At 39.8% G+C, this 13,374-nt stretch overlaps 1 protein-coding gene across 5 annotated transcripts in view; it reads left to right on the top strand.

The window, feature by feature from the left end:
• Window positions 1-13,374, top strand: part of LOC149072925 (proton channel OtopLc-like) — a 40,894-nt gene that overhangs the window by 22,338 nt on the left and 5,182 nt on the right. For 4 of the 5 annotated variants that reach the window (XM_089246355.1, XM_089246354.1, XM_089246356.1 and 1 more), the window contains exons 2-5: window positions 611-841; window positions 2,097-2,356; window positions 11,134-11,242; window positions 11,743-12,028. In XM_089246355.1, the coding sequence (XP_089102481.1) occupies window positions 611-841; window positions 2,097-2,356; window positions 11,134-11,242; window positions 11,743-12,028 (886 nt within the window). The remainder of the gene's footprint in view (window positions 1-610; window positions 842-2,096; window positions 2,357-11,133; window positions 11,243-11,742; window positions 12,029-13,374) is intronic. The other variant, XM_089246357.1, reaches the window with a different exon arrangement.

Below are 13,374 nucleotides of genomic sequence, written 5' to 3'. Positions count from 1 at the left end.
CGTCTAGATTACTACTGATAACAACAATGTCGTCTGCAAAACGCAAATGGTTGAGAAATTCTCCATTTATTTTAATTCCTTTCTCTCATCCCAATCCAGTTTTCTGAATACTTCTTCTAAAACAGCGGTAAAGAGTTTTGGTGAGATGGTATCACCCTGTCTGACTCCTTTTCCAAGTTTAATCTTTGCTTTTCCTTTGTCCAAACGAATCGTTGCAGTTGCTTTGTCATATATTTTCTTGATGATATTGTGTGTGATATAAGTCTTCTCTACCCCAATTACATCTAGAGCTTTTACAACGGCAGATGTGAAGACAGAGTCAAACGCTTTCTCAAAATCAATGAAGGCCATACACAATGGTAATTCCTATTCCTTGTGTCTCTCTATAAGTTCCCTGATTATTTGGATGTGATCCATTGTACTGAATCAACTTCGAAATCCTGCTTGTTCTTTTTGTTGAGCTTCATCTAATTTGGATACAAGCCTATATGTCAGCACTTTGGTGACGATTTTATAAATTATAATATGTATTAATATTATAATATAATAACTGTAACTAATAATATAATAACTGTATATATGTTCCTTTATTTTTTCTGACTGTCGACAGAGTAGATTGGCTGAATCTCTGGAATCTTCCGTGGAATCACGTAGTCCTGGTATCGAATGTAGAGGGATCCAGATGCGTGAGATGGACCTACCAACGACCAGCATGATAGACAGCAAAGACAGTGGTGTAGGGGAGAGCAGAGAAGAGCTCGCGGAGACAGTCTCACACTATAGTAATACGAGTGCTCCATCTTCACCACTTACGAATGCAACATCACCCAAGATACCTCAAGTAAAGTCTTTATTCTGCTATATCAGCTGCAAATTTATTCAGATTGTAATGGATATTGGAAATGGATGTATGTGAAAGTCAAATTCCATCTTATTTATATACAGGGTGATTATAATTAAAGTTCCCGTACTCTGAGTAGTTTTCGAGAAAAACTACTCAGAGTACTACTCATCCGAATACAGCCAAATTTTCAGGATATCTTAATGAGACCACAAGAGAGAGATTTATGCGATGAAAATACTTCAATTTTTGACCACCGGGTGAATAAGCGACGCTTTTTATTGAATTTTCTTTATATACCAAGTTTCAATGGCATACGTTTACCAGAACGGGTGCTACATAGGTCTGTTGTAAATGGAAAAAAAGGGAAATTCAGTAAAAAGCGCCACTTATTCACCTGGTGGTCAAAAATTTAACTATTTTTTTATTTAGCTGTATTCGGATGAGTAGTTTTCGAGGAAAAACTACTTAGAGTACGGGAATTTTAATTATAATTACCCTGTATGTTACGCGGTAAATGTGATAATCCCGTTATAATGCATAATCGTCGATAATTTTGGTAAGTTTGATGAATTCCTTCAAATTAATCACTTTTACCGGCAATTATTCATAGTACCCAAGCGTCGTTGGTAAATTTTATAAGTATGTATTAAAAAAATTATCACTTCTACCGGCGATTATGCATATAATACCCAAGCGTCACGTCATTGGTAAACATGATAAATAGTACTATATGATATACTGATATATGATAATTCCCACATGTATTGTATAATTATATCGGGGTACGATCGTAAAATTTGTTTCATTATATCGGGGCCTGACTATATAACTACACGTGCTAGCCTCATTTGGAAATTTTTTTCATATTTATCAAATTAACTAATTACACTAGGGTACTATGCATAATCACAGATAAAGGTGATAAATTTCAACTATATGTCAAATTTACCAACGACACTTGGTTATTATTCATAATCGTCAGTAAAAGCGATAATGTTTGCAGTATTTATCAAATTTACCAACGACGCTTGGGTATTACGCGCATTCGCCGGTAAAAGTGATAAATTCATCAACTTACCAAGACGATCGGTAAGTATGCATAATAACCGGTTATTTACTTGTAATAACGGATTTATACCACAGTTACCGTAACATAATTATCGATTAATATATCCACATACTTCTATTATTTCTGCAACTGCACCATTTTCACGTGAAGAAATTCGAATATTTTTCCTACTCGTTTTCATAGCTGTCGGATATAGGCGCTCGTTTTGACTACAATCGTTTACTGATGATCCCACCAAGTGGACCTTTCGTAAACCTGACACCAAAACCACTTCGGAAGGCAGTATCGGCACGTTGCCTCAGCGAGCTGGCACCTCCATCACCAATGGCTATCAAAAGACACGTCTCGGCATCAGAGTACGGGGACAGTATTTCTGCCATCAATTTCCCGACTGGATATACGCACAATGAGGCATCCGAGCAAACAAAGACTAGATACTTCAAGTAAGAATTTCGAAATAGTGAATTTTCGTCAATGACTTTTTCATGATTTTTTTTTTTAATTGAGGTTCTGCGATGGTTATTGTAATGATAATTATCCATACTGTTATCATCAAGGCAAGGTTGTTGTTGACTGAAAAAAAAATTTGAAAAATGACTTTCAAAATGCCCTAAAAACTTGAAAAAATGACTTTAAAAATGCTCTAAAAATTGGAAAAAAATGTCACCAAAATAATAAAACAAAATTCTCTTGAAAAACCGGTTATGTTCGTAAGTCGGAAGAAAAAAGTTTGACAGCATCAAAATCATATGTAAATTTTTTTCTCGACGTTTAAATTTCATCAAAAATGACAATTTTTCTAATAAACGAAATTCCTGAATCTGTTAGGAACGCTGGCGTTATGCCCCCTCCACCCACTCCCAAGGTTGGGGCTGACAGGGCCCCGGCCCGGAGGCCTGAAACGATTCTTATTATGTTTTTGTTTTTCGCAAGTAATTCACTATTGAGAGGCCCGTGAAGAATCTGACCAGGGGTTGCTGTTGCTAGATGTGGGGGGGGGGTGGCATGACTGATGTACTGGAAGGGGGTAGAGTTTTTACAGTAAAAAACGAAAAATGAACCCCCACCCCTGGAGAAAATCCTGTGTATGCCTATGGTTAGGAATCCAAAAATCCAAATATCTTTTATTTAAGTTTTCGGAAAGTTCGCGCATATTTTTCATAAGTACTCAATAAGTATTCATGCAATTTTTTCCATTGTAAAAAAATCTAAAAAGTGGAAAAATATCCTTAAAATGCCAAAAAAAAAAAAAAAAAATGTCCTAACAGTGAAAAAGAGCAGAAAAATAAAAAAAAAGATGCAAGAAAATGCAAATGCCATCAGCATCAGGACCCTGATTATCATTCTGTTCTATGGAAATAGAACCTTAGTAGGGAAAACTTCTCCGTCATTTCAATACGTTTCATTCTTAACAAACCAGGCGCCATTTTGTGTCTTTCTTTGTGTTTTTCTTCGTTCTCGTGAGTTTTACTTAGCGTGTTGTTTATTTTTGGTTCATATTCTGCGGTGATTTTCTTTTTTTCAGCGCACGTTGGATTGTGAGATAAGTGGTTTTTTTTTTATTATATTGCTCTCATTTTTTTTTAATTTTCGTTGTGTATTTTCGATCGACTTTAATTTATTTTTCTCGTTCGCATTTCATTTTCGTTGTTTTTTCGCCAGGTGCGCTCGCTTCTTTGATATAAGTTCGTAGGTTTTTGGACGTTAGTGTTAGCAAACAGTGTATACTTTTTCCCGGGTACTCTCAATAACTTTGTTTTCCTTTTATTTGGGCCTATTGTTGTAGTGTAAGTGTGATGAGATAGTTAGCTAATTCTAATAAGTATAAATTGTACTTCGTAGCTTAATACTTTTTTTTAGGGGGTGTTGTATTCTTTATATACATATTTATTTTATTCTTCTTGATTTAGTGCTGAGCATTCTACTTTACGTAATTTTTTCGTATAATCTCTTACGTATATTTTGCATAGTAATGTATTTTACATTATTTTAAATTCCAGTTAACGTTTCTCATTTTCCTATTTTTAAGTATTATTATTATTATCTAGCTTTAGCAATAGTGTTAGTATGCCTCGACCTCGACTAGTGTTGTGTAGAGCTTGCGACGGGAGGTTTCCCTGGTCTAGGGGTATAGTAGCTGATAGTTTCAATTGTAAAGGGTGCTTGGTTAGGAAAAGGCTGGAACTCGAGGTCGAAGCTTTACGGGAAAAAGTTAGGGTGCTAGAGGGCCCGGTTATAACGGAGCCTCTGGTCGTCGAGCCACCTGTTGATGAAGAAGCAATCTCCACGAACAACGACATTTTAGAGGGCGAATGGGTGGTCGTGGATGAGGTAGAGGGGGATAGTGATAGGGGTTTAATCATCGGCGATTCTATGGTTAGGGAACTTGGGAACCGAGTGTGTAGGGATTTTCGGGGTTTCGAGCGCTGTTGTCTTCCTGGGGGGAAGATTGGCAACATTCGAAACGTTTTTCATCGCCGAAAGTTGCCCTTGCGGGTGATTCTGTGGGTGGGAACAAATCAGGTAGGAGCGAATATTAGTGAGTCTCTGTCAGAATACCGGGATTTACTATTATCCGCTAGGGAGGGGGGTTCAGATGTGGCAGTGATTCCAGTGCTGCCAAGGGGTAGTAGGGGATATAGGAGTAGGATCCACCAATTCAATATAGGCCTGAAGGACATTTGCTCCTCACTTGGGGTCACGTTCTTGGAGCTTCCCGCATTTACCGATAGGTGGCTTCGTTCGGATGGGATCCATCTAAATAAGAGAGGGGTCTGGGAGGTTTACGATAGTCTTAGGTCAGGTTTTTTACTCCCAGACCACGTAGTCGGGAATGCGGGTTAGTTAATGATAATCACAACAGTACTGACTTGAAATTACCCACCTCTGACTTGGATGGCTTCTCGATTGACAACAAACCACCCGGCAAGTTAAAATGTGTGTTAATAAATGCAAGGAGCTTGGGTAATAAGAAAGATTTTTTAGAAACTATGATAGTTGTGGAGGGCTTGGATCTTATAGCCATTACAGAATCTTGGGCAAAGGATGGGGATGAATCTTTCTTACACATCTCAGGATACGATACTTTTTTGAGAAATAGATCTGATAGGAAAGGGGGTGGAGTGTTGATATACGTGAAATCCTGTTTGAAGGCTAGAGAGTGTAACGTGCAGAGAAGTGATATTGAAACCATATGGGTTGAACTTGAGAGCAAAAGACGTCATAAGCTTATTGTTGGGGTTTGTTACATTCCACCGAATAGGGATCAAAACTACATTGCCAAAATGCATGATGAAATTTCCTACATGTGTAAGCGAAAGAGGGTTCTCATACTAGGGGATTTCAATTACCCGGGTATTGATTGGGAGAACCTTTCATCTGGAAATCAGTATGAAAGAGACTTTCTTAAGTTGGTGCTCGAAAATTTTTTGTATCAGCATGTATCAGAAGCCACTAGGGGTACTGCTACTTTGGATTTAGTTCTTACTAGTTCTGAGGATCTAGTTGAACATGTTTCGGTGGGGGAAGAGTTTTCTTCCAGTGATCATCGTATCGTCAGATTTCACTGTAACTTTTCCTCGGGTAAGGTTGATAACAAAAGACTGGTTCCTTGTTTTCGGAGAACTAACTTTGATGTTTTGAGAAGAAGGTTAGCGGAAGTTTTCAAAGACCGGTTGGAATCAGTAGGGGTGGTAAGTCAATGGGAAGAATTTAGTACGAAGCTGTCCTCTGTTTTGCACGACGTCATACCCTTTGTTCGAAAAAAGCGTGTTTGTACATCACACCCTCTATGGTTCACGGATAGCGTGCGGAACCTTTATCTTGAAAAGAAAAGAGCATTCAGAGAGTATAAAAGTGGACGTGGTGACCTATCATTGTTTACTGATAAAAGAAGACTGTTGAAGAAAGCGATAAGGGATAGTAAAAAGGAAGTTGAATCTAGGTTGGCAGATAACATTGGCTCTGACCCAAAATCATTTTTTCGATACGTCAATAATGGATGTAAGGGGACAGTTGGCCCCCTCTCGATAGGAGGCTCTAAGGTAGAGAGCAATGTAGGCATGTGTAGTGCTTTCAATGACTTTTTCGCGTCTGTTTTTAATGGAGATAATGATATTCGATGTACGGGTGTTGCATGGGGTAATAAAACCCTCAACGATATTCAAGTAGAAGACGTGGAGGTCCTAAATCTTCTAAGAAATGTATGTGCAAGCAAAGCACCTGGACCAGATGATATCTATCCCAGGGTTCTCAGGGAAGGTGCTAATGAATTGTTGGGGTCAGTCGCACAGATATTCAGGAGTAGTGTTGCTGAGGGTATCGTCCCGAGAGATTGGAAACTGGCTAACGTTGTTCCGATATTTAAGAAGGGTAGTAGAGAAGTGGTGTCTAATTATCGTCCAGTGAGTTTGACGAGCTCCCTCTCGAAAATTTTGGAAATTATCATCAAAAGGCAGTTTGTGAAGTGGATAGACGAGAATAATGTATTGTCGGATAATCAGCATGGGTTCAGGAAGGGGAAGTCATGTGTAACTAACCTCCTTTGCTTCTATGATTACGTGACTAAGGCTTTGGGTAAGAGCAAAAATGTCGACGTTGTTTACCTTGATTTCCAGAAGGCATTCGATCGGGTCCAACATGGCAAACTCTTGAAGCGTTTACACGAGATTGGAATAGGGGGCAACTTGCTGAATTGGATAGAATCGTGGTTAAGAGATAGGTCGCAACGAGTTATGGTGAACGGGGAATTCTCTGGTTGGACAGACGTCACAAGTGGGGTTCCTCAGGGAAGTGTCCTTGGCCCCATACTTTTTTCACTTTTTATCGACAAACTCGATCAGGGTATCGATGGAATTACTAGCAAATTCGCAGATGATGTGAAGCTAATGGGGGAAATCGGGAATGAAAGCGATAGGGAGTTGCTCCAGACCAACTTAAACAAGATTGCAGCATGGGCAAATGAATGGGGCATGACGTTTAGCGTAGATAAGTGCATGGTCGCTCATTTTGGTTCGAACAACCCATGGTTATCTTACGAGTTGAATGGTGTCACTATCCCGGATGCAACTAGAGTCACCGATTTGGGAATTCTCATTGACGAGCGACTTAAGTTTTCTGAACATTGTTCAGCGGTTGTCAAAAAAGCGAATAGAATGCTTGGTCTCATTTTCAAAAAAGTCTCTTCGCGTTCTCCTAAAGTCATTCTTCCGCTTTTTCGAGGCTTAGTTCGTCCTGGACTGGAGTATGCTGTAAGGTTTTGGAGACCATACCTACAGAGGGACATAGACTTGATTGAAGGGGTGCAGAGAAGAGCTACGCGTGTCCTTATTGGCACACAGGGCTTGAGTTATGAAGAGAGACTTCATTTTTTGAATATGTTTACATTGGATGAACGCAGGTGTCGAGGAGATATGATCGAAGTGTTCAAAATTTTCAATGGGATGGATAGGATGGACCATGAACTTTTAGTACACCGCCAATCAACTGCTTTTACAAGGGGACACCAGTATCGATTGGTGAGGGACAATGCAAGGTTATGGTGTCGCAGGGAATTTTTCTCTAATAGGGTTGTTAATAAATGGAATAGCTTACCCTCGGAGGTAGTAAATTGTAACACAATTGACACGTTTAAAAAGAAATACGATAAACATGTTGGGGTAAATCGAGAAGCTATCCATTCTTAGAATAAGACAACCATAAGTATTCTTTATGGGCATTGTATAATATTTTATCATGTGTATATATTGTTTATAATTTGTGTTAATTGCATTTTTAATGGGGTTGCTGTATTTTTGAAACATATGACATCCATATTTTTATGGGCATCTTTTTATCAGCCACCTCGTTGGGCATTTTGCCTGTTGTGGCGTTGTATTTGTATTTGTATTTGTATTTGTATAAACTGGCAGCAGTAAGGTTGCTGCGCAGCACTCACGTGGTTTGTGTCTCAGAGTTTTGCGTCTCTGAACCTCTAGTGAAGGCATGAAGTTCGATACGAGCGCCAATAGCAATTTCTGTCCAGACCATCAAACCACCATCACCGTAGGCGTGTCTTTTGTGGATGCCACGGGCTCTGATATCGATTTCTTGGCGTTTTCCTAATTCGTATTCGCCGGGAGTAGCTGTGTAGAGCAAATCAAGAATGATTCGTGTGAAGCACATTCCATATTGGGGCGCGGTAGCCCAGGTCAATAAGATGCTCGCCTAAAGTACCAAAGGATGTTTAGAGGCGTCGCGAGTTCGATACCCGGTTCGTCCTTGTCAGAAAACTTTCCTGACAGGGGTACGACAAAAAACGGCGACTTGACCGCAGCAAAAAATTGCTACCGCAGGGAGTCCCCCATCAAGGGGTTAGCGTACCAACCTCTCGATGAGTATAAAAAACAAGCCTGCCGTTCGGAATCGGCAATAAATTGTAGGTCCCGGTCTAATTAGCCCTCGTGTGCAGAAAATGACCGTGGTGCGACAAAAATGATCAAATGATCACATTCCCTATTGTTGTGGAGTCCAAAGAAGGTGATCTCAAGTTCAGTTCAACCTTACCCCATGGTGTAAGGACGTCATTGCGATGACGACCACTGGTTGTCTCGCATACAAGTGACCTTTCGAAAAACTGTTTAGCGTGACGCCACTCTTTCGGTCGACGCTTCAAGTCCCCAAGCAAATTGACAAGCTGTGTGTGATCTGTGACGTCGTGCTTAAAACACAAGCAATGATCATTGTGAATAGCTGGACATCCTCTTACGAGTGTTTTCTTTCATTTTGTCCAATCTGTCCTTTCATTTCGATAGGGATTCATTGACGACTAATGATGTAGCGGGTGACTTTAGCGTTTGTGCTCGATCCGAGAAGAGAAGTCCTGTTACTGTCCATCGCATATCATCGCTTAAATGATGTCGTGTATTCGTCTTTTAAGATTTGGCTATTCGATTTTTGATTTCAACAACGCAACGAGAAAATACAGCATCTGTTCAAATGCCGCCATCTATATACCGAATTTATTGTATTGCCACCCAGAAAATCCTGCTACGCAATTTTTTTTTTCAGCGTAATAGTTTCAGCTCATGTTTGCTTGCAACTTATGCAAATAATGGTAGCTTTCCATTTTTACTGTCCGCCACAGTGACCGTATTTTAGTTTGTTGATTAACTTTTGACCAGTAATGTAGTACGTAACCATGTTGCGACAAAGGTGATCGGAATGGGTTATCTCTGATCAAGCGTAACAATGTCTCTATTTTTCACCGAGAAAATGGAGGATGTACAGAAAATGTAGCAGTAAATCAAAAACACGTGCAGGGGTTGTTAGTTTTCTTGTAAACCAAACCTTTATCAGTAACTTTTTTTTCGCGTATTATTGATTAAAAAGTGGGCAATAGATAATATTACTACTGATTTCATGTTCTCAGTTATAGAAGGAGGTTAACAAGATAACAATAAACAAACCGGAAAAATTCTATTACACTCATTGCCATAAAAATTTGCGCACCCAGAAGAAGTCGTCAAAATGAAACGAAATTTTACACATGTAAGTACTACGTTGATATAAGTAAGTGATTAGAAAATCCAAGAAAAAGGATAATTTATTGCAGAAAAAAGTACAGATGAACAGAAGTTTTAGTACTCTGTTGGACTCCCTCTAGCGCGAATGCACGATGCGATACGAGCGGGCATTGAGGCATACATGTTCCGTATGATGTCCTGAGACATCTCGTTCCACAATTGCTGTAAATGCGCCTCTAGTTCGACCAACCTCGTAGGGTGTCCAACTTGCCGTCCCAAATGATCCCAGATATGCTCGACTGGTGACAAATCTGGGGATAGAGCAGGCCAGGGAAGGGTGGTAATGTGGCGGAGGCAGTCTTGTGACATCCTTGCTGTGTGTGGCCTAGCATTGTCTTGTTGAAAAATGGCTCCTGGGAGCCCTGCCATGAGTGGCAACACATGTGGCTGAAGGATGTTATGGACGTACCGCTGGGCTGTCATTGTGCCATGGATCAATATTAGGGGTGACCGTGTATCGTAAGCAATAGCACCCCATACCATGACACCAGCGGCGGGAGCGGTGTGTCGTTGTAAAGCAAAGGCAGGATTGAAGCGTTCACCACGGGGCCTCCACACACGAACACGATTGTCATCACTGCTCAAGTTGAATCTCGATTCGTCGCTGAAGATGACCTGGTTCCATTCCGTTGCAGTCCAATCCCGTCGTTCTCGACACCACGTTGGTGGGTGGGTGTCATTGGCAGCACACGTAATGGGCGCCGCGATACCAGATGTCCTTCAGCCAGGCGCCTTGCGATGGTTCGGGAAGACACAGGGGCCGTAGTGAAGCTGCTGCCTGTGTCTGGATAGCGGCCAATGAGGCAGTTGGCTCTACGCGTGCGTTTTGGATGATGTGACGGCGGTCTTCTCGACGACTGGTCTGTCGAGGGCGTCCTGAACCTGGTCGCCGTGTAAATGACGTCTCTTCTGCCCACTGGTCCCAACATCTCCTCACAGTAAAATCAGAACGGCCTAGTTGACGAGCCACTCGCCGAGCTGACCACCCAGCTTCCATCATCCCGATAATTCTTCCCCTATCGAACTCTGACAACTGCTCATATGGTCTTCGACGGCGGCGTAACGGCATGTCTACCTCAGCATTTCCTTTGCAAACGATTAAATACACTCCAGCAAGCTCTGCTTACCTGTTTTATACTCCAAGGAGAACGAAGTTCAACGCCCTCTAGTGGCATTACGCAATGCGCAATCACGCTGCATTTCTAATCATTTGCATATCTGCCCGACATGTACCTTCAGGGCAACTTTCGTTTCGATCCCACAATTATTTCTTGGTGCGCAAATTTTTATGGCAATGAGTGTATATAAGATAACCTAATACTCTCGCAAAGCTAAGATTCAGAGAGAGTGCCGTTTTTAAAATTTTTATTCATAACATATACAATTAATAATCTAATATTGAATAAAGAATATACCATAACAGAATCCACTGTCTAAATAAAAATAATGCATTGTCTTAACACAATATTGTACGCCACCACGCTAGAATGCATCGTGTCTATTGTTCAACGATAGACAACAATTAGAGAATATACAATAGACGCAATTAGTTTAAGACAACAATAATTGTTGTCTTAAACTAATTGCGATGACAAGCTTATAACTTTCAATAATACAGTGTATTAGATTGTAATTAATAATGTATATTTCCATTGTAGGCGTAACTTGTCTCGGCTTCTGAGTGGAGTTTACGCAATATTTCTCATTATATTTGGCGGGATTCTATATGTAAGCGAATTACGTGAAAGCAGACGGGCACTTACAGAGGTAAAAATGAATTGGTTTATTTTATTCTAAAATTTGTTTATAATCAAACTCAATTAATAGCCACCGGGAACTCACTGAATTGCGATTAAAAGCTTAATATCATACTAGATGAGTACACTTTTGGCACAGAGGACCACTTGGACATGTTATGGTACAGTACTATTTTGTGAAACATGAATTTATGGGAGGGGTTCTACTGTTGATTGTTGCCATAATTCCAAAAGGTCAAAGTGAGCTCACTTTTTTTACGACGCTCACGTTGTTGCTGTCACATTCAGTTCAGCATTAAACACTGAAACTTGCATCTTTGTCCCACATGCCAAGTTTCATCACAATACCTCCATCAGAAGGGGCGCTACATATGTCTGAATAGTGTCAGTTTATTTGCAACCACTCTGTACATCGCTGAAGTTACAGTATTAAGAAGCCATTTGATTTATTTATTTGACTGATTTTTGACGAGATATGTTTCTAACACGTATTTTGTCATTACGTTTTAGGCTTTTAGCACTATTATATCAATAATCGGAATTACCTGGTTGGTGTTTCTGCATGTCGATCTGTGGAGGTACAAGAGAGAAGTTTTGAAACAGTTGAAAGAGAGAGAAGATGCCATGCAGGAAGCAGGAGACCGAATCAGTACTGCAACGGAATTCGTCATTAATTCGGGTTATATGATAGCAACGGGCTGCTCAGTTGCGGATGATGAAAAGCCGAAAGTGCCACCATACAGATTCTTGATTGGGAGACATAGCGGTAGTTTCTATTTGAAAATCGGTATGGCAGGTAAGAAATGAAACACCGTTAAGAAAACACATACGGGACACATTATCTTATATTGATGTTGTAAATGCTATAAATTATTCTTGGTGTTCATCTCGTGAGCCCTAGGATTGATAACGTTTTTGGTACCTTTTGAATTACCAAGATTACGAATTTCTCTATTAAATAATGTACAGGGTGATTATATAATTACAGTTCCCGCGAGTACTCTGAGTATTATCCGAATGCAGCCAAGGATTTTTTAGGATGAGACCATGGGAGGGATAATAAAATATTGCATAATAAAATATTTTTATTATGCAATAAAAATACTTCAATGTTTGACCACCAGGTGAATAAGTGGAGCTTTTTTTATTGAATTTTCCTTTTTTTCCATGGTCCATATAGCGTATGTACCACGTTTCAATGGAATACGTCCACCAGAACGGATGCGACATAGGTCTGAATAGTTTCAGTATATTAACACTGCTCAGACCTATGAAGCGCTCGTTCTGATGCAGGTATCCCATTGAAACTTGGTATATACGCTACATGGACCATGGAAAAAAAGGAAAACTGAATAAAAAAGTGCCATCTCTAGTCGCTTGGAGGTCAAAAATTGAACTATTTTTTTATTTCATAAATCTCTCCCCCCATGGTCTCATTAAGATATTCTGAAAATTTGGCAGTATTCGGTTTAGCAGTTTTTGAGAAAAACTACTCAGAGTACACGGGAGCTTTAATTATAATTACCGTGTAGTATGATTATTGCCAGGTCAATTGTCATTATATTATTCTGCATTTTTGCACCTTTATTTTGGTAGCTAATGAGTAAAAAATTTCGTAGCAAAAAAAATTGCAAACAATGATAGATAGTTATTAATCTTTTGTATACAGGGTAATTGCTTTATTCCCCTTGCCACATTTTACTGAGGACTGTTACTCCTAGAGCCATATTTCCAATTAGAAAAAATATCCAAATAACGTGTAGATCTTAGATACGTCATTCATGTTTCAAGAGGTTGCAAAGTTATTAAAGGAAAAAAAAAAAAGAATGCTTTTCAAACGGATACCGTCCTCAAAACCCAATTAGAAAGTTGTTTCCCTCTCTCGGTACCAAAGCCAACAAAACAAAACTGACACGTTTCTAAGTGCAATATTCCAAGAGATATTATACGTATATGTACTCAAAAATCGGAGGAAAGTTTGGAAAGAACAGCATGAAAATAAGGGGAAGAAGCGTTGTCCGTTAGCTTTTGCTGTTCTTCCATGACGTTTCTGAGCAGCACCTCCAAGAGATAGGCCTCCGCACGGGTTGCCATAAATGTCATTCAGACTACCTAGCAAGTGTGCCACATTTTGAAGCGCAG

Source organism: Pholcus phalangioides, unplaced genomic scaffold (assembly GCF_987345545.1).
Source record: "Pholcus phalangioides strain wild (caught in Gottingen) unplaced genomic scaffold, Ppha-v1.0 ptg000017l_1, whole genome shotgun sequence".
Classification (NCBI taxonomy): Eukaryota; Metazoa; Arthropoda; class Arachnida; order Araneae; family Pholcidae; genus Pholcus; species Pholcus phalangioides.
Note: the sequence above shows the minus strand (reverse complement) of the source record. Positions and strands in the feature narration are given on the sequence as shown.